General features: G+C 57.1%; 1 protein-coding gene across 5 annotated transcripts in view; it reads right to left on the reverse strand.

Annotated features, from left to right (window-relative positions):
- DGKZ (diacylglycerol kinase zeta) overlaps positions 1-13,831 on the reverse strand; it is a 43,544-nt gene extending 29,713 nt beyond the window's left edge. Inside the window, exon 1 of one of the 5 annotated variants that reach the window (XM_070473098.1) lies at positions 13,177-13,831. In XM_070473098.1, coding sequence (XP_070329199.1) covers positions 13,177-13,367 — 191 coding nt within the window. In that variant the 5' untranslated portion in view covers positions 13,368-13,831. Of the gene's footprint in view, positions 1-392; positions 852-2,905; positions 3,097-13,176 lie in introns of those variants that run through there. The other 4 variants (XM_070473099.1, XM_070473100.1, XM_070473101.1 and 1 more) reach the window with 4 other exon arrangements.
- Between the last annotated feature and the right edge of the window lie 274 nt (positions 13,832-14,105).

Consider the following 14,105-nt stretch of genomic DNA (forward strand, 5'->3'; position numbering starts at 1 on the left):
GCCACCCGGAGGACTAGGGTGACGACGACGACGTGACTGCCCACCTCCCTGGGGCCGGGAGGCTCAGAGGGCGGCCGGTTCCCATCAGTGCCAAGAAAGGGGATCGTGACTAGTCGTGGGGGCCCGATCCGCTGGTGCCAGGGGGTTAGCCTCTCTGCTGGAGAGCTAGAAGCCGCCCCTGTCTCAGTACCCCAGAGAAGGCGCGCTGAGCCGCCGGTGCCAGAGAATGACACCTCCCCACCCACCCGGTGACAGTGCCCGGACGCCGGGGGCGGACCACCCCCATGCAGAGCCCAACGCCAAGACAGCCCGGATCGCCAGCGCGCAGGGACACCCCGCCCGGGGTCAACACCAGGTGGCCGAGGGATGCTTCCCGCCGCCGCCGCGCTCACCTGTGCCCGAAGAGCCGCAGCCCTGGGAAGCGCCGCTTGCTGAGACGCCGCGGCGCCTTGTCCGGCTCGGGACCCGCGTCGCGCTCGGAGCCGCTGGACGAGGCGGAGGCCGACTCGGAGTCGCTGCTCCGGGCCTCGGGGCTGCCGTCCCGCGGCTCCATCCGGCCCTAGCCCCGGCCGGCGGCGGGCCCGCGGGAGACGCCCATGCCGGGCCGGCGGCCGGGGCTCAGCACGCCGGCTCCTCAGCGCCCGCCTCGGCCATGGCGCGCGCTGACTCCGCCCGCCCCGCGCCGCGCGCCCCCGCGCCCCACGCCCAGGTGCCGGGGAAGCGGCCGCCGCCGCTCCAGGAAGTGCCGCCAGCTGCGGCCGCAGGACCCCGCATAGCTGGCCGGGCCGCTGCCTGCCCCGCCGCCGAGCACGCCCCCTCGGTTACGCGGCGGCGCCCGGCCCGCCGCGCCCTCTGCCGGCGGCCCGCCGAGCCGCAAGCCGCCTGGGCCGCCAGAGGGGCGGGGCGGGACCGAGAGAGGGGGTGGGGCCGCAGAGGCCCCGCCCACGAGCCCGAGCGGCTGCCCCGCCCACGAGCCCGAGCGGGTCCGCCGCCCGGATCGCGTCTCCAGCCTGACACGCCCGCGCGGCCCGCGAACCAGTACACGCGCAACCTTGTTTTCTTCCTCTCAGCCCCCGCCCCCCCGCCCCCACCGGGCCACCCACATGCTCACAAGTGAACACTCGCGAGGGGGGCTGTCGCCACCGCCCCTCCCACGTCTACAGGGAGTAGACACGTCTCTCGCACACCGGGGGCCCGTCACGGCCACTTACGGCAGCTCCACCCCTACTCGCTCGGCTCTCCGAAATCACGCCCACGGGAACAACAGTCACACGGCGCCCCCGGTACACACGGAAACAAACACGCCTCACACACGATTACGCTCACCCATTACTCCAGTCGAACACTTCCCACCCCCAGCTTCTCACACTTCAGAGAGTTTGTACCAGGAACAAAGTCACTGAAGGACCCTCGCGCACACCAGGGACACGTTTGTTACACAAATTCATCTTTCCACATCTCTGCAAGGCTGTTTCTAGCACTGTCACACTCCCGGTACATGGCACTTTCCCAACACCGTCTGCGAGGGGACCTGTAGATGTCTCACACCACAGGACTCACCTGCACGCCTCTTACACACAAGTACGTGCACAAAAGGAAGGACCACTGCCATTCCCCAACATACTTGCCTTCAGCGAACTCATGCGTCTGTCTTCTATGCTCAAATCTAACCCAGGACAGTGGTGACACGTTGCATCCCCCTCAAGTATAGCTTGTACGCTTCTGCTCAGTCACATCCGACAGTTTGTGACTTCTGGACTAGCCCATCAGGCTCCTCTGTCCACGGGACGTTTTCCAGGCAAGAATACTGGAGTGGGTTGCTAGTTCCTCCTCCAGGGGATCTTCCTGACCCAGGGATCGAACCTGTGTCTCCTGTGACTCCTGCCTTGGCAGGTGGATTCTTTACCACAGTCACCTGGGCTACGCTCCATATACCTTACTCACCTAGAAGTGTACCTCACGGACATATAAACACACCCCCTCAGACAGCAAAGTTTGTCCCCTTCCAGAGATGAGGAAGACCACTGGAACCAGAGCAGTCGCCTGTGGTTGGCAAGGCCAGCACACACACACTTGGGAATCAGCAGCTCGGGGGCTGCCTCTGACAGCTCCTGCAGGGAGGCCAGGCGGCTGGAGAGCATGGTCTTCTCCCTCCAGCACTGCCACCCTGATGCCCATATGAGGTGCCCGCTGTTTCTGTTAGCGCTCCTTTCTGCAAAGCCACTTCCTGTGTCACTTCACTTTCACCCTCTCTGGGGTTCTGGCAGCCCATTTTCCAGCCTCAGCCAGCCACATACAGCCAGTGTTGGGAGCTGTGACGTGGGCAAGCCTGCCTTTTGAAACCAATAGTCACCATCCTGAAGCTCAAAACCTTCTCCCAGCTTCCTTCAAGTTTCCTCCTGGCTTGGACCAGGCATGGGGTACCACCCCCTGGAGTGCTCCCACCAGCAGCAGGTGCCAGAGCGGCAATGAAATCCCCCAGGGGGCTGGACACGGTCCTCCTTGGGTGCCTGGGACCCTTTGGGAAAGTTTCCCAATGGCTCTGACCAAGCTCTGAGCAGGGAGATCAGAGGCAGCTGAAGACCTTGCTGATTCTGTGCAAGACATCCACTGCCACATTCCTGTGGGGGCTTCTCTTCCCAGATCCCGTTGCTGTTAGCTCCCTCGACTCCACCTTCTGCAAGCTCAGCCCCCTGCCACACCGCCCCCCAGCAATTCCAACATCAGAGCCCCTCTTACGCTGCCCGGAAGCCCTCTGTCCTTTTCCGAGCCTCTGCAGAGCCACCAGACACAGGGAGAGGGGCAACCCCACTTCGGCTGACTCCCCCACCCCAGATAGAAGGCTCATGGAGGGACTGAGGGCCAAAGGTCCCCGTGTCCATTCTCAGGCCACCCAAGTACCTACTGAGACTGGGGGACCTCGGCTGGGATCTGTGGGACGTCCCAGGAGCGGTAGCGCCACATCTGTCTCAGAGCCCCGGGCCGCTCCCCTTCTTCCGTCGCCAGAAGCTCCGCGGGGCCAAGAGCTGCAGCCTCATCGCAGCCTCCCCCAGTAGTGCGGCCGGCCCCCCGTACGCTCATCCTGCCCGGCGACTCTCTTCCTCTTTCGGCACTTCCTGACCCGGGGGCCCTGCGAGAGGCCGGCCGGCTGCTCCGGACAGGACCACAGGCCTCGCAGACGCCTTCCGCTGGCCAGGGCAGGAGGCTGGCTGGCAAGAAGGGCTTGCCAGCCCGAGAGGGCGAGAGGCAGGTGAGGACAAGCCCGGCCCAGCAGCCAGGAGACAATACCAAGTCAGAGGCTGCCAGGCAGCCGGCAGGCCTGCCCAGGCTGGGATCTGAACCTCGGCCCCCGTCTGGCCTCCCTCTCCGCCTAACAGCTCTGATCTTCACCTCTTGGTCCTGCCGAGGCCGCCCCCTTCATCACCACCACCGGGTGCCCTGGGACCATGCCCAGCCTGCATGCAGCTCTGTCTCCTCTCAGCCCTGTGAGCACCACACCGCCTAACACAGGGTCAGGCACACAGAATGTGGCGGAGTGGAAAGGTAACTGGAATGGAACTAGATGATGTGGTCCTACATCCTGTTTCTGCCCCTTACCAACTGTGTACCCTGGTCTGAGAGGTCTGTCTCTCCAAGGTCACCTGAAATCCTTTTAGGAATAAAGTAGGCTATAAATAGACTAGGGAACACGCGTGTCAGGGAGCTTTTTTGAGCCTCTATTTTCTCATCTGTAATGTGGAAGGGGGCACTAGTAATAACCAAGCTCCTGGAGTTTTTTGTTGTCGTTTCTTTGGTAAGTCGCGTCCGACTCTGTGACCCCACAGGCTGTAGCCCACCAGGCTCCTCTGTTGGTGGGATTTCCCAGGCAAGAATACCGGAGTGGGTTGCCATTGCCTTCTTCAGGGGATCTTCCCAACCCAGGGATTGAACCTGCATCTCCTAGTTTTCGGAGGATTAAATAAGAGGCAAAAGGATTTATAAATTAATTCATTCAGTAAGCAGTTGCTGAGTGCCTTCTGCGCTCAGATCAGACTGGACAGCAGTGTGCAAGGAGCAATCGCTCTAACCTCATGTTGTTGCTTAAATTCTATTCTAAACAAATCATATATGAAAGAATGTCAGGGGATGAGATGAGATGAGCTACAGAGAAAAATGAAGCCACGGTGAAGGGGGAAGAGGAGGATAATGGAGATGTTCCCTGAAGAGGTAACAGTTGAGAACAGATTCGAATGAATTGAGAGAGTAAAAGATGTGACTTCCTGGGAGAACAGCAGTCCAGGTGGAAGAAGCAGTCAGAGCAAAGGCCCTTTGAGGAGGAATGTACTGGATGTGTCTAAAGAATAGCTAAAAGGCCACACTGGGTGGACTTTGAGGCCATTTCTGAGAATTTGCTAAATAAATAGTAAGGCATATACTTACTCTTTATTATTAGGGTTGGTTCTGGGATGGAAATCATACCTTCCTCAAGCGCTCTTTAATCATGCTGCTCTATAATTAGTTCTTTAGCTCTATATGTGTTTGTTACCCCAGAAAGGCTGTAAATTTCTCGAGGACAGAAACGGTGTCAGTTCAGGTCAGTTCAATAAATATTGACACTACAGAACCTGCAGACACAGGAATGAATGTACACGGTGCCCTTCCAGCCCTTAGAAACCTCATCTGGGGACTTCCTTGGTGGTCCGGTGGCTCCCAATGCAGGGGGCCAGGGTTTGATCCCTGGTCAGGGAACTGGATCTCACATGTCAGAACTAAAATTCCACGTGCCACAACGAAGACCCGACACAGCCAAATAAATAAGTAAACAAATGTATAAAAAAAGAAAGAAACCTCCATCTGGCGCTGTAATCACCTTTGTGGCCCTCAAGACTGGAACATAATACTTCTCATTAACTATTTGTTTCATAAATCACACTATGTCATGCATAAGTAATACTTGGTAATAATAATAATGATAAATAGCTAATATTTCTTGGACATTACTGTGCCCCAAACCTTTGAATTCCTGTGACAACCTTATGACATAGATCTTGTTATTTCCCCCCTTTGACTGATGGGGAACCTGAGGTACAGAGTGGCTAAACTCATTTGTCCAAGGGGACCCAGTCTGTGAGTGGTAGAAATAAGACTTTCACCCCCGAGTCGGTACCCGTTAATAAGACATCCTGCTGTCCCTCTGGGGTTGGGGACAGAGCCAGGTAACGCCACTGAGGCTTGGCACCCCCTTTCCCAGGGCTTCTGCCTCCAGCCCATCATCCTGCCTCGATCAAGGCGGGTCCCGTGTAAAGCCCCAACAGAGACTCTGCCAGCCAGGCCAAGGCCTGTACTAGAAGGAGGCTGTTGCAGGGCCTTGTCTTCCCCCACCCCCCAGGGATTCTGGAAGTAGCTTGAATAGTTAAACAGAGGAAATGGGGCTGGGCTTGTTTTCAGTGAGGCTTCTGGCAGCCCTGGAGCAGCAGAGAGCAGGAAATGTGACTCCTGGAGGGGAAGCCAGGCAGGCTGGGGACTCTGAGAGATAGAGCAGCCTGGCTGTGGACCACGGTCCCCGTGGGTTTGTACTCACTGAAGCTGTCGGTGCTTTGTAGGTGGGGTGGGGAAGACGAGGCTGGAAGGGACAGGTGCACAGGGCTGGGGAGAATGCCCTTGGCAGTTCCTAGGACAAGGTGTGTCAGCACTGGGGAGCTGGGGACCCCTCAGAATCCACACAGATACTCACAGGAAGAGGAATCTGGGTAAGAAAATTATTCTGGGCTTGGTCGAGGCCCCAGAGGATGGGGTGTTCTACTTTCCATGGCCTGGATGAGCGAGTGGGAGCTGGGGAAAAGAAATGTACCAGGACACCAAACACGTAACCCACGGTCTGGACAGTCTCTGCTCTCAAAACCAGCCAAGCCAACCTCCTTGGCCTGACCTTCAGGGCTCCTTATGTTCTGGTTCCTTTCGTTTTGGCCTCTTGGTCCAAGTTTTCCCTGCAGAGATGTTTCTCTCAGCTCACACCGTGCTGGTGCCTGCCTCTCAGTAAGTTCTCAATAAACATTTCTTCCCTCTTTCTTCACACTTCCTTTAACACGCTGCCCTCACCCCGCCACTCCATTCCGCTTATGCTGCTTCCTTTGCCCCATCTGCCCATAGAGCTTGGCCAATCTGAACCTCCATCTTGCAAAACCCCAGTCCCCAAAGCAAAAAAAAAAAACAAAAACGGGAAGGTGGAAAGAGTTGGGTCAAACCCCAGAGCTTGCTGTGCAATGCTGGGTAAATCACTTAACATCTCTGGGTTGGACCAGATGGTTTCTAAATCTTGTCCAGCTCTGACAGTTTCATTTGAATCTCCTTCCCTGATCTCCAGGTTTCCACTCATTCATCCATTCATATGACACCTATTTTATAAAGACCTACTAAGTGAAAGGGGACGACAGAGGATGAGATGGTTGGATGGCATCACCGACGTGATAGACATGAGTTTGAATAGGCTCCGAGAGTTGGTGACGGACAGGGAAGCCTGGCGTGCTGCAGTCCATGGGGTCGCAAAGAGTCGGACATGACTGAGAGTTGGACATGACTGAGCGACTGAAGTGTCGAATGCTGCTCTAGAGTTAGTCCTCCTACCCCACTGATGTCTCTCTGACATTCATCTTTTTTCCCCCCAGATACTCCTTCATTATATGACTTTTTCTGCATATGCAGTCTTATCTCCTTACAGGATTCCTGACCCCAGTGTTGCTTCTGGCTCTGTGCTGGATGCATAGGATATGCTTAGTAACTTCCTATGGAAGTTGAAATGAGCTGAATATAGGAGCCCAACAAGCGGAGCAGAGGGAGGGAGCTGGCTTCCTGTTTGCATGAGTGGCTGTGGTGAGACATGGGGGATTTTTGGAGCCCATGTCCCTTCCCAGCAGCTAAGTCTGTGATCCAGGTACCTGCTGGAGTCCTTGGGAGCAAGCTAGAGCCCCAAAACACCTGCCGATCCACAGAGGAGACAGATGTACCTGAGCTGGGCTGCAGGTGCTGCTGGCTAGTGACAGATGGAATTTTGATTAGGCTCCTTCTGGGTAGCCTCATTAAAGTCCTGTGTGGGAGGAAATCTGGAGGAAGGCCTGGGGGCCCTTTCTCACTGGGACAAGAGAGCTGTGAATATAGCACAGGTGGCTCCAGAGTCATGGGTGGTCCCTCACACCACGATCTCTCTTGGAAACTGTCCTTCGGCACCTCCCAGGTGCCCAGGCTGGGGGAGGTGGGGCGCAGGGAAGGGGAGAGGAGCCTAGGTGTCTGTGCCCTTGCTTGGGGTTAGCTGGATCTGCCCTCAGGAGCTTCCTGCTGCCTCCAGCCTGGATGGTAGCACCATACCTCCCAGGGCAAGATAAGCAGGCCCTTCAAGCCTCTCATCCCCATCTGTTGGATCACAAGCTCTGATTGCAGAAACACCTCCCAGCCCCCACACCCCTCTGCTACTATCCCTCCCAGGGATCTGTGCACTTAGTACAGAGCCAGAAGAAAAGATCCCTAAGGATGAATGTCCAGGCCTTGGAAGCCTGACAAAGGGCTTTGGAATGAAACTGACCTGAGTCTGGATGCTGGCTCTCCCAGTTACTGACTGTGGGATCTTAGCACATTGCTTAACGTCTCTCAGGCTCAGTTTCTCATCTGTAAAATGCTGCCCAGTGGTCCTCGGATTCCCCTCACTCTGTGAATCCTGATTAGCCTTCCTTCCCCAAACATCCATAGGCCAAGAACCCTCGTTAAGCACAGAGGGGCCCAGCAGAAAACAAATCTGTTCCCAATGCCTTCTTTACCCACTTTGTGCATCCTCGAAGACACGTTTCCTCCCTAGCCTGTGCTAAATTTGTCTTTGAAACCTGGATTCTTGAGGGCTTCTCTCAATGCTCTGATCTGCAACGGCACCGATGGAAGTGAAAATGAGACTCCAGCCCAGGCTTCCTGATGCCTTTTCAGCAGCACAGCAGAGAAGAACCTGTTCCAATGCATCTGCTGGAACTGGTCTTCCAGCTCCCCTCCAGAAAGGCCGCTGGTGCGAGAGGTGGGGGACGTGGGATGCTGAGGGGGCCTGTCTCAAGCACCCTGGGCCAAAATAGGGTCTGATAAGGCCCACTTTCTGGAATCCCAATCCCGACACAGCTGCCTTCGAGATAAGCCTGGCCCCACCTCTGGGCACAGCCCTCCCTGCCGGCCTTTGACTCACTAGTCAGCAAGAACCTCGGGTCCCTGAGGGGAGGAAGGAGTTCCGGGCTGGGCCTGGGCCCCCGCCCTTCCCAAAGGAAGGAAAATGATAGACCCCCCAGCTTCCGGCTTCCTCTGGCAGTGGGCCCCCTCCTCCAGCTCCAACTCAGCTCTCTGCCCCCGGTTTTTGCATTTTTAATTCAGGACAGAATGTGATCTCTTGCAGCTCCTTGCTTTATCCTGTTGCTATTTAAATTACAAATCGGCCCCATCTCCCTGTCACTCTTGGGTTATTTTTAGCTTCTGGTAAATAGCAGCAGGGAGAGTCGGATCAGGTGCCCCTCCCTCGAGGAGCTTTGTACCCGCAGTCCCATGCCCACAGCAGGGGGCACCCTCCCCTGCCAGCTGGCACCCCTGATCTCTTTCCCCCAGCCTCTCTGTAGGGGTGGCGGGGGCAGGGTGAGGACTGCAGTCTGGGGACACGCACACATGCTCAATCTTTGCTCTTGCACTCAGTTGCTCAGTCGTCTCTGACTCTTTGTGACCCCATGGACAATAGCCCGCCAGGCTCCTCTGTCCCTGGGATTCTCCAGGCAAGAATACTGGAGGGGGCTGCCATTTCCTCCTCCAGGAGATCTTCCTAACTCAGGGATCAAACCCACATCTCTTGTGTCTCCTGCATTGGCAGGTGGATTCTTTACCACGAGCACTACCTGGAAAGCCCTCCCTTTGTTGAACTCTCACTCCCGGGTCTCGCCAAGCATCCATTGTTCCAGGCCAGCCTTGTTAAGGGACTTTTCTGGCCTGCCCTGCACCCCCAACCCACAAGGAGATCCAGCTAGAGAGGGTAGACGATCTAACTTCCGTCTCACTCCTGCTCAAAGTCAGGAACTTTACATGTCTTATTTCATCTTGCCAGCCACGTTCTGGTACAGGTATTACTGTTCCCATTTTCCATAGAGGAAATGAGGTCAGAGGTGAAAGTGATTTACCCAGCTAGGAAGCGCAGAGCTGGAATTCAAACCCAGATTTCTCTGACCCTGAAGACTGCATGCATGGGCATCACATTGTCTCTCTCAGTGCAATGCATGTGCCAATTTGCTCAATGCCCAGGTTTGTTCCTAATGCCCACCATCAGCTGTCTTTCCCAAGTGTTTGTCTCATACCCATCTACTGGATCAGGGGTTGGCAAACTATGGCCAATGGACTACATCTGGCCCGCTGCCTGATTTTGTGGGGCTGGGAGCTAAGAATGGTCTTTACAATTTTAAGTGGTTAGGAAAAAAAGCTAAAGAATAATATTTGTGACAGTAGAAATCATATGAAACTTAAAGTTCAGTGCCTATAAATAAAGTTTTACTGGAATCCAGTCACGCTCATTGGTTTCCATATTGTGTATGGCTGCGTTTGCACTGTGATGGCAGAGCAGAGCTACAGGACCATGTGACCTGCAAAGCTGGAAATATTTACTGCCTGGCCCTGGACTGAATCATACTCCTGTCAAGAGGAGAATGTTATCTCATACTTGTATCTCATACAGCGTCTGGCCCAGGGTCAGCTCCAGACAGAGGTGCTGGTGCTCCTTTAAGGTCTTTCTAGGGCCACGACTGATGCTGGGAAAGACTGAAGGCAGGAGGAGAAGGGGACGACAGAGGATGACATGTTCGGATGGTATCACCGACTCAGTGGACATGGGTTTGAGTAAACTCCGGGAGTTGGTGGAGGCCTGGCGTGCTGCAGTCTGTGGGGTCACAAAGAGTCGAACACGACTGAGCGACTGAACTGACTGGCTGAGGGCCACAGCAGCATCCAGTAAGGGATGCCCCTGCCAGCCACTCCCCCAATGATCCAGCTCACTTTTTGCCTTTTGTCTATCTCCTCCAGCTTCTCCATAGGTAAAGCCTGTGGTTTCCAAACCTACTTGACTATCAGAATTATTGAGGGAGGTTTTTCTTTTCCACCCATTTCACTATTTTAAATTCTTTGTTTATTTTAATCTTATTTATTTACTTATTTGGCTGTGCTGAGCCTTAGTTGCAACATGTGGGATCTAGTTTCCCCAGATCGAGTCTGGGCCCCCTGCATTGGCAGCACGGAGTCTTAGGCACTGGACCACCTAGTAAAGTCCCACCTGGGGAAGGTTTTGAAGAGTCGAGATACCCAGACCCAAGCCCAGACCCTCTGTATCAGGATCTCTAGGGAGGGCTTTAGAAATAATTTTAAAAGAGATCCTCAGCTGATCTGGGGTCTGGGATCCACTGGGCTTATCTCCAGAGGTTCAAGTTCCGCATCTTCTGACTGGTCCTTTCAGGCCAAAGCCAGTGTCTCTCATGCCCCTGGCTTCCCCTAGGCTGGAGGCCACCCTCCAGTGGGCCTTGAGCTCAGTCCTTGAGTGCCTGGGAGTTTTCCTCAGGCCCAGATGCAGAAACAAGGTGTCCTCCCACTTCCCTCCCTGCCAAGAGTTTCTCCTGCCAGAAACCTGCCGCCTCTCCATCCCCCTGAAGCAGCTGCCAGGGCTGCTTCCAGCCCACACCACGGGACCTGCTGTGGGGTGGAAGGGACCCTATTTCCCAGAAACCCCCATGGCCCTAAAAGCTCCTACTGTCCTGCTGAAAACCCCCGTCCTCACTGACGTCAGAGGCAGCCAGGCCCGATCCCACTTCCGCTGCTACCCCTCGCCCTCGAATTTTTTTTGCCCCCGCATTTCTGTCTAAAAGCCTTTTCTCTCTGTGAATGGCTTTCAACTGCTTTTCTTAGCAGCTCCTCACAGCGGGGTGGGAGGTTTAGCTGCGAGCCAGAGCTGCATGGAACTGCAGGCAGGCGGAGGAGGTGGAAAGGCCTAGGCGGGCCTGAGCTCTGGACAGCCCCCAGCGGCCTGGACGACAGTCACAGGGGAGGGCTGAGTCCTCCCACTGGGGTCCCGTGGGTGGACCTGGGCCCTGTCTCTTTCTCAGGGCTTCCTCCACCCTTCTTGCCCTGACACTCTGTCCTGCCCAAGACGTCTGGCCTTGCCTCCGGGTGTGAGGAGGCGCCTCACTTGTTCTATCCAGGGGTGGTGACAGCTGGAGTCCTCCATGGCGCTGTTTTCTGCAGCCTTCACACAGGTGACCCAGAGGTCTCCCCCATCTCCCCATCATTTCACAGCCAGGGGGAACCACAGCTTGGTGACCCTGCGTCCTTAGTGACGAGAGGCCTCAGGTTTGGGCTGGGGAGCGCCCTCCATTCAGGAGCCACCCTGGGCCAATCCCAGCCCTCGTGTCTGTCTCCCAGTGTGTGTGTCCCTGCATAGCATCTTCTCGGCCCTTCGGTTATTCTCTGCCTCCGTCCCCCTAAGCCTCTACTCCACACTGGCTTCCTTTTCAGCTCCAGATGCTGTTCAGTCCTGACCCACAGCTTAAGGAAAACCTTGGGTCACTCTCTTATGTCACAGGTGAAGAACTGAGACCCAGAGAGAGAGAGAAAGAGTGTGTGTCTAGCTCAAGGACACAACGCAAGTCACTGCCAAAAGTGGGAATACAAGCCAGGCCTCCCGACTCCCAGAGTAATATTTCTTCCATTCGATGCCCCATCATCCATCAGTCTCTTTGTTCTCTCTCCTCTCCCAGGAGACTTTCAGGGGCCCCTCTCTCTGCAACTAGGGGACAGATGACGCCCTTCTCGGCACAGTGTTCTAGAAGAACTCGGAACTGTAGTCCAGTGTACCTTTGATTCCTTTCAGGCCTCAGACGGTGAAAGTAGGGCCATGGGAACCTCACCTCCTGCCCCATTTATTCTGAGCATCTCACTTCATGGTGGTGGTGAAGTCCCCTCCCCTCATCTCTCATCTCCCCCACTGATGGTTTCACAGCCATTAAAAATACTGGAGCCCAGGACTTCCCTGGTGGCCCAGTGGCTAAGTCTCTGCATTCCCAAAGCTAGGTGGCCTGGGTTTGACTCTTGATCAGGGAACTAGACCTCACATGCCGCAACTAAGACCCAGTGCAGCCAAACAAATAAACGTAAATATATGTTAAAAAGAAATTGAAGTCCTTCAAGCTCCCAGGACTGGTCAGTTTTAGAATATTCCTTCCCAGAAGCCCCAGGGAAGAGCAGGGCAGCCTCACACATCCCAAGTCCTCGGGGTTGTGAACAGAGAGATTTGTCCCCTCTAACCAGGCTGATGGCTTCAAGGACTGCAGATACATTCATGTCCCTGCCGGACCCCCCCCCAAAGTCACTCTGAGCCAGGGGCTTTTGAGAGGGGCAGCAAGTCCTGGTTGAGGCTGTGGTCTGGGAGATGGGGATGATAAGGGCTGTCCCCGCTCTGCCTCCACCCCCCTCGGATCTCTTCTCTGTGTAACTTACCCACCCTTTCTTGAGGGGCGGTCCTCCCCCACCCATCCCAAATCAGAGAAGTGGTCCCTGGGGCCCGCTGCTCCAGCTGATTCCTCCGGGCACAGGTGAAGGTAGGGTGGGAGGGCAAGTTTCAGTCTGCCGCCGGGATGCCAGGGAGGATCTGCATGGGCAGAGGGGTCCACAGGGGGGTTCCTTCCCTTTCTCTAGGCAGCAGGATCTCAGCCATGGTGGCAGGGAGGGCATCTCAGTCACTTCCACAGGCCAGCGCCTAGCACAGGGTCAGCCCCCAGGAAAGCTCAAGTAAGACCTATTGAATGAAGGGGGGGATCCCTCTTTCCCCTGGAAAGGCTGGGGGCATCACCTGGGTCTCCCCAGCAGACAGAGGTTTGTAAGGATCATATCTTGATTATTTTCCCCCCTCAGCGCCCAGTACAGAGCCTGACATGCAACTGGCGTCAGTAACTCCACGTTGAATGAATAGGGTTTTCACTATTACACGTTCATTAGAGGAAGGGCCGCAGAAGCTCCCCCGTGGACACAGAGAGCAGAGACCCCCTGGTAGTCCATTCTGAACCCCCAGGGCCTGCTAGGCAGGCGCTCCATGAGTCTTGATGGAAGGTGGGGGTGGTCCCAAGCGGCGGGTTCCCCCTCTGCCCGCATCCTCCTTACCTGTAAGACACCTGTTTCCGTAGGTGCATCTGGCGGAACCGCTCCTCCACCGGGGGTCCGGCGGCCCCGCTCCGAGGTGCCTCGGCCTCCTGGCCTCGCCGGCAGCGCCTTCGCACCACCTCCTCCTCGGCCGCCCGGCCGCCGCCAGCCCCGTCCCCGCGGGGCCCTCCGCCGCCCGGCCCCTCGGCCATCCTGCGGCCGCCCGCTTCCCGCGGCTCCGGCGGCCTTTCGGGGTTCCCTGCTCAAGTTCAGTTTCCCTTCCTTCTGAGCCGGGGCCGCGAGGCGGGGGTTGGGGGGTGGGGAGCGCGCGGTCCCGCACGTCCCTCCCGACGTCAGGGGCTCAGACGGCTGCTGGGCGCCGCGCCCGACAAGGGCCGGCGGGGAGCCACCCGCGCCCCTCGGGGGAGCGGTCTTGGTGGGTGTCGGGGTGCTGCGTGGTGAGCGCTGGGGGCGCCCCCCGGACGGCTGGAGCCCGGGCCCGGGCGCCGAGCGCGCTCCTGCAGCCGCAGCCGCTGCCGCGCACCCGGACTGTCACCTTAGAGACACCCGCCCGCCCGCGGGGTACAGGGGAGGGCGCCGCCCCGCCGCTCCAGCCCGGCTCGGGCACCGGAGGAGCGAGCCCGGCCCGGCCGCAGCGGGCACGAACCCGGCTCTGGGCGCCCGCCAAAGCCCACCCCCGGGCCCCCTCCTCTGTATCCCGCAGCTGCCAATCAAAGGCCCGCCCGCCACTCAGCGGCAGTGATGCACCCCCCCCCCCCCAACCTCGGCCCGCGCTTTCCGGCTTCGGCAGCGCCGTGGCGGCGGGCAGGTGGGGGGGCGGGGTGGGGGATGTTGGCGGGGGCGGTGACACGAGCTGGCTTTAACCCCGTCGGTGCCACGGGACTTGAGAGACCCAATTAGATTTGAAGAAGGGGCGCAAGAAGGGCAAC

Source organism: Odocoileus virginianus, chromosome 10 (genome assembly GCF_023699985.2).
Source record: "Odocoileus virginianus isolate 20LAN1187 ecotype Illinois chromosome 10, Ovbor_1.2, whole genome shotgun sequence".
NCBI classification, from domain to species: Eukaryota; Metazoa; Chordata; class Mammalia; order Artiodactyla; family Cervidae; genus Odocoileus; species Odocoileus virginianus.